This window comes from Hippocampus comes, unplaced genomic scaffold (genome assembly GCF_001891065.2).
Source record: "Hippocampus comes isolate QL1 unplaced genomic scaffold, H_comes_QL1_v1.1 scaffold159, whole genome shotgun sequence".
Taxonomy (NCBI): Eukaryota; Metazoa; Chordata; class Actinopteri; order Syngnathiformes; family Syngnathidae; genus Hippocampus; species Hippocampus comes.
In genome coordinates this window covers 1,241,400-1,246,594 of record NW_017805742.1, presented here as the reverse complement: position 1 = coordinate 1,246,594, position 5,195 = coordinate 1,241,400, and the positions used below count along the sequence as shown (strand labels likewise).

The following is a 5,195-nucleotide window of genomic DNA, read 5'->3' as shown; positions in this document are numbered from 1 at the left end:
AAAAAAAAAAAAAGGATTAAATGGCAAAATGAGCAGGAAGTTCCCCGACGCTCAATGATTGGGAATGAAAAGTTTAAAAGACCTAAAAAGCAAAGACAAACTATGCATTAGTAGGGCATTGTAGCATGAGAGAAGCACTTCATTATTGTTCATTTCATTACATAAGAGGTGGTGAAGAGGAAGTGAAATGTGAACGTGTATCATAATAAAGGCTGTGATGGAAGTGAAGAATAAAATCAAAATAGTGCCTCACTCCTCTTGTTCGCAGGGATTCGCAGCATTCATCAACGAAAGAGGTGAGCCCATCCAAACCACTTCCTTAAAAAAACAAAAAAAGCTTCCTGTTTTTTCGTCACGCCGCTGCTCGTGTTTTATTTTCACTTCAGTTTGGGCAGATGACCGCTATCGAAAGACAAGAGCATAAGACCCATATACGCGCAACTAAGACATATCTGCCCTTTTGTGGCGACTGGTGATGTTACAACTTAAAACTCCAATCGACCCCTGGATAATCTCATTTTAGCACCCGTGGAATCGTTTTTTATTGGATCCATTTTGTGAACTGCTTATCCTTACGAGGGTCACGGGCATGCTTGGGAGTCTGTCCCAGCTGTTGTCCTCTGCTATATAGGCAGGGGATACCTTGAACTGGTTGCCAGCCAATTGCAGGGGACAAATAGACAAACAACTATTCACATGGATAATTTAGTGTTCAATCAACCTACCTATATCATCACAAATATTTCATTTTGTCAAAAATTATACTGTTGGTCTGTCCCCATGTTTTCTTATTTGCTGTTGTTTACTGCATTGCTAATTTGGAAAAAGTTTTCAAATATTTAAGTCAAAAATTTTGAACTGTTGGAATTCGAGGAGGATAAAGTAACATTTAAAGGAAAAACTATTTTTAGAAGAATAATCATGAGGAAATCTCAAAATATTGCAAAAACCGTTATGGAATATTACATTGTAATATTACATTATACATCGAATATCTATTTTTCACTGTACCCTTAATATATAGTCATATTACAATGCATACTTAAAAATAAGTCATTTAGAGGAAAAGGAAATATGTTACAAGGATAAAGAGCTAAATTCTCAGGAGAGAAAAAAAAATTAGGCCATAGTTTACGATTTTTTTTTCAACACAACTTCACGAGGATAGAACCAAATTTACTTGGCAGAGAAAAAAAATGTATGATGCATACAATTAGAAAAGACAGTAGCGATTGAATCCCACAGAATGGATTGTTTATTCGTCTGTGCATGTCATATATACATCAGATACAATAGCAGCTTCTTCACAGTTCTTCTATGACCTCATCCATCCCGAGTACAGCGCCGTGACCGACGTCTACGTGCTCATGTTCCTCGCCGATACCGTTGACTTCATCATCATAGTCTTTGGCTTCTGGGCTTTTGGCGTAGGTGTCACCTTTACACTGAGGTCTTCATAAGGTCGCGTAAAGCGCACCCCGAACATTTTCATAGAATGGCGCTGTTGGTATCATTGGAAATCGTAACTTTCCATCCCAAATTCCCATCCTACAATATGTTTGTTTTCTTGTAGAAACATTCGGCGGCAGACATTACTTCGTCACTGTCAGAGGATCAAGTCCCCGGACCTTTCTTGGTGATGGTCCTCATTCAGTTTGGGACCATGGTGGTGGACCGGGCCCTCTACCTACGCAAGTCTGTCATGGGCAAGGTCATCTTTCAGGTCTTCCTGGTCTTCGGCATCCACTTCTGGATGTTCTTCATCCTGCCGGGAGTCACCGAGAAGTAAGAATATACACGCTTACCGTCTCGCTGTCAAATGTCATTTGACATTTGTCATGTGTTTATTTTTTTAAGGCGTTTCAACAAGAACAACGTGGCTCAGATGTGGTATTTTGTGAAGTGCATCTACTTTGGGTTGTCAGCCTATCAGATCCGGTGCGGTTATCCCACCCGCGTGTTAGGGAACTTCCTCACCAAGAGCTACAATTATGTCAACCTCTTCCTCTTTCAAGGGTAAGGAAGTCACTTTGCACAAAGAAAATCATTCCCCAAAAATGAAAATAAACAAACCAATGTTGTTTCCAGGTTCCGTATGGTTCCATTCCTGACAGAGCTGCGTGCCGTGATGGACTGGGTGTGGACTGACACATCGCTCTCTCTATCCAGCTGGATTTGTGTGGAGGACATCTACGCTCACATCTTCATCCTCAAATGCTGGCGAGAGTCGGAAAAGGTGCCGGAATAAAATGCATTTCCGACGTTTTAGAAGTGTAGCCGAGCGAGAAATGCGATTGCCTTGAAATTATTTCCTGGTTCAACTTTTTTTTTTTTTTTCTTGTCCCCCCCCTCAACATGTCTTATATTATAAGATAATAGCATTAACACCCTTTGGTTTTAACCAAGTCGTTTGAAAGAGGTAAAGAGACAGAAGAGAGAGAACAAACAGCAAAAGAAAACTATCTTTCCACCCATACAGAGGTACCCTCAGCCACGAGGCCAGAAGAAGAAAAAGGTGGTGAAGTACGGCATGGGTGGGATGATCGTGATGCTGCTCATCTGCATCGTGTGGTTCCCGCTGCTCTTTATGTCACTCGTCAAGTCCGTGGCCGGCGTGGTCAACCCGCCACTGGACGTTTCCTTCGAGATCACGCTGGCCGGCTTCCAGGTGAAATGAGCAGGAAACACTTCCCAAAAAAAAAGTGTCAAGTCGGTCCTAATGTTTGCCTTTTGGTCCATGGCAGCCCATCTTCACCATGAGTGCTCAGCAGAAACAACTGCAGGAAGTCTCAGAAAAAGACTTTACCAATTTCGTCAAACTGTACAATGATGACGAGGTAAGCATAGTGCCAAGAACTAAATTCTTCCATGAATATAAAGCTGTCAAATTCACTATCGATGCACACTAAATACAACAGAGATTGGCACTTAGTGGTCTGGACCCAATCTGGGCACGCAGACCAATTCTGAATTAAATAAGGGGAGAAGAAAGTAATCAAGAAATGAAATGGAGAGAAAGACCACCAAAATAATGTGTTCTTTGTCTTTTGGGTTTAAAACATTTCCCCCACAATGACACAAATGTACAGTAAACTTGAAATGAGATTTGTAAATAACCCTCATCCACCCATTGTTTTTTAAACTTGGAAATTTAAAAAAAAAGTAAAAGGCCCCCCATTTTTGAAAAAAAAATCTATATAATTTTTTTTTTTAATATAAAAACGTTCTCTATTTCACGTAAAGGAATTGACAAACCGGCATAATGACAAATAAAAAAGTGATTCAATATTCAACTCAATATTGCATTGAATGAATTATTTTTGTGAGACCTGTGCATGTTTGTCAAAAGAAGTCGCAAGATGTGTTCTTTTAATTCTGGAGTGGGCTTCCCAAGCAATTTTGATGGTCACATATTAGGCAGAGCGAGTTTGGTGCGTTCAAATTAATTAGCAATAAACTTGAACATGATTTAGTCTTGAGGATGTTTGGGAACCTCTGCTTTAATAAACAGAGGTCTAAATGCGAGTATGCAAGAAAACTGACTTTGCATCTGTGTGACTCTTGCCACCAGGAGGCGCTGGAGTGGCTGGGGGGCTACATGCCAGGCGACCTGGTGATCGCGGAGCTGAAGGGCAGTTCCAACTCTCTGTGGACCATCAGCCCCCCGAGTAGGGATACCCTCATCGACATGTTGGCCCTGGACGAGGACTTTCCCATCACTGTGTCCTGGTCGGTGCAGCGCAACTTGAGCTTGGGCGCCAAGGCCGAGACGGCGTCCGGCAAACGGGTCACCAATCTGCCCAACGACACCAAGAAGGCGCTCGTGTTGCTGCTCAACGGAAGCAGCAGCCAATCGCACGTGTAAGTGGACCGATCGCCGAGCTTGAGCGCAAGTCGATCCCGTTCACGTTCTCTTTTGTACACGCAGGACGCTGAGGAACATCTTCCCACGCTACATCAGAGCACCCAGCGACTCGGATGCCAAACCTGTCGAGCAGCTTTATAAAGGTAGCGTGCTTTATTTTGGCAATTATACCTCCACTTCCTGTCTGAACCATCTCATGTTTTCTGTGTTCTGATTCAATACTAGACGAGAAGATGTTGAACATCAGTGTGAGCCTGCGGCAAGTGGGGAAAAACAAAAGTCAGGTTAAGGAGTGGTGGATCGTCAACCAGACGGAGCGCGGCCCCATCGAAAAGAGTCAGAACCATGATGACTGTCTGGAGCTTTACGTCTTCAGTGACCAAGTCAGCCCACCCAGCCTGGGCTTCCTGGCCGGTTACGGGTATGACCTCTGACCTACATTCAGAGCAACAGCTCTCCACCTTTATTTTTATCTTTCAAACCCAACAACATACGATTTTGTAGTTTCTCTCCAAAATGTAAAGATTATTTTAAAATCAAAACTGAAGCTGTATCCAATTATTTATTTATTTTTTTTAATCACAAAAATGCAAAATAAATGATACATTTTCGGGCTTAGGGGTTGTATTCAAGAGAAATAACAGCATGTTTCAGGTACAAATGCCTGTCAACATTTTGAGAGAAACAACGGAAATAAATGGAATTGAAATAAAACTCAAATCTTTGTTTTGGATTTAAAAAAAACAAAAACTTTTTAATTTTAGATTTAAAATTGGATGCAAATGTAGACCAATAAATACACTATTTTTATTTCAGTTTCAGACAAATATAAAAACAAACAAAACTTGGAAACAAACAACAAATATTTTATATAATCAATGTGGGCGTGGTGCTAATGGTATCGTTTCCCGCCTTTTGTGCGTGCGCATCTCAGGATCATGGGCCTGTACGCGTCGGTGGTGCTTGTCATCGGCAAGTTTGTGCGCGAGTTCTTCAGCGGCATCTCGCACACCATCATGTTCGAGGAGTTGCCCAACGTGGACCGCATCCTTAAGCTGTGCACCGACATTTTCCTGGTGCGGGAGACGGGCGAGCTGGACCTGGAGGAGGACATGTACGCCAAGCTCATCTTCCTTTACCGCTCCCCCGAGACAATGATCAAGTGGACCCGGGAAAAGACGCAGTGAGCGTGTCTATTTTTTTTTTCTACCTGCCTGCCTTTTCCTGACTTTTCAAGCACAAATTTTGCTGGTGCTGCTGTTTAGCGGACGAGATGACTACTTTTTGTGACATTGTACCCTGTTAAAAAAAAAAAAAAAGAAAAAAAAAT

General features: G+C 42.0%; 1 protein-coding gene across 1 annotated transcript in view; it reads left to right on the top strand.

Moving 5' to 3' along the window:
• The window catches only part of piezo2b (piezo-type mechanosensitive ion channel component 2b), a 51,799-nt gene extending 46,631 nt beyond the window's left edge, over positions 1 to 5,168 (top strand). Inside the window, exons 44-53 of the mRNA XM_019883768.1 lie at positions 1,311 to 1,427; positions 1,574 to 1,785; positions 1,858 to 2,016; positions 2,089 to 2,236; positions 2,480 to 2,668; positions 2,745 to 2,837; positions 3,572 to 3,861; positions 3,929 to 4,008; positions 4,091 to 4,286; positions 4,800 to 5,168. Of these exons, the coding sequence (XP_019739327.1) occupies positions 1,311 to 1,427; positions 1,574 to 1,785; positions 1,858 to 2,016; positions 2,089 to 2,236; positions 2,480 to 2,668; positions 2,745 to 2,837; positions 3,572 to 3,861; positions 3,929 to 4,008; positions 4,091 to 4,286; positions 4,800 to 5,052 (1,737 nt within the window). The 3' untranslated portion in view covers positions 5,053 to 5,168. The remainder of the gene's footprint in view (positions 1 to 1,310; positions 1,428 to 1,573; positions 1,786 to 1,857; positions 2,017 to 2,088; positions 2,237 to 2,479; positions 2,669 to 2,744; positions 2,838 to 3,571; positions 3,862 to 3,928; positions 4,009 to 4,090; positions 4,287 to 4,799) is intronic.
• The last annotated feature ends 27 nt before the right edge of the window (positions 5,169 to 5,195 follow it).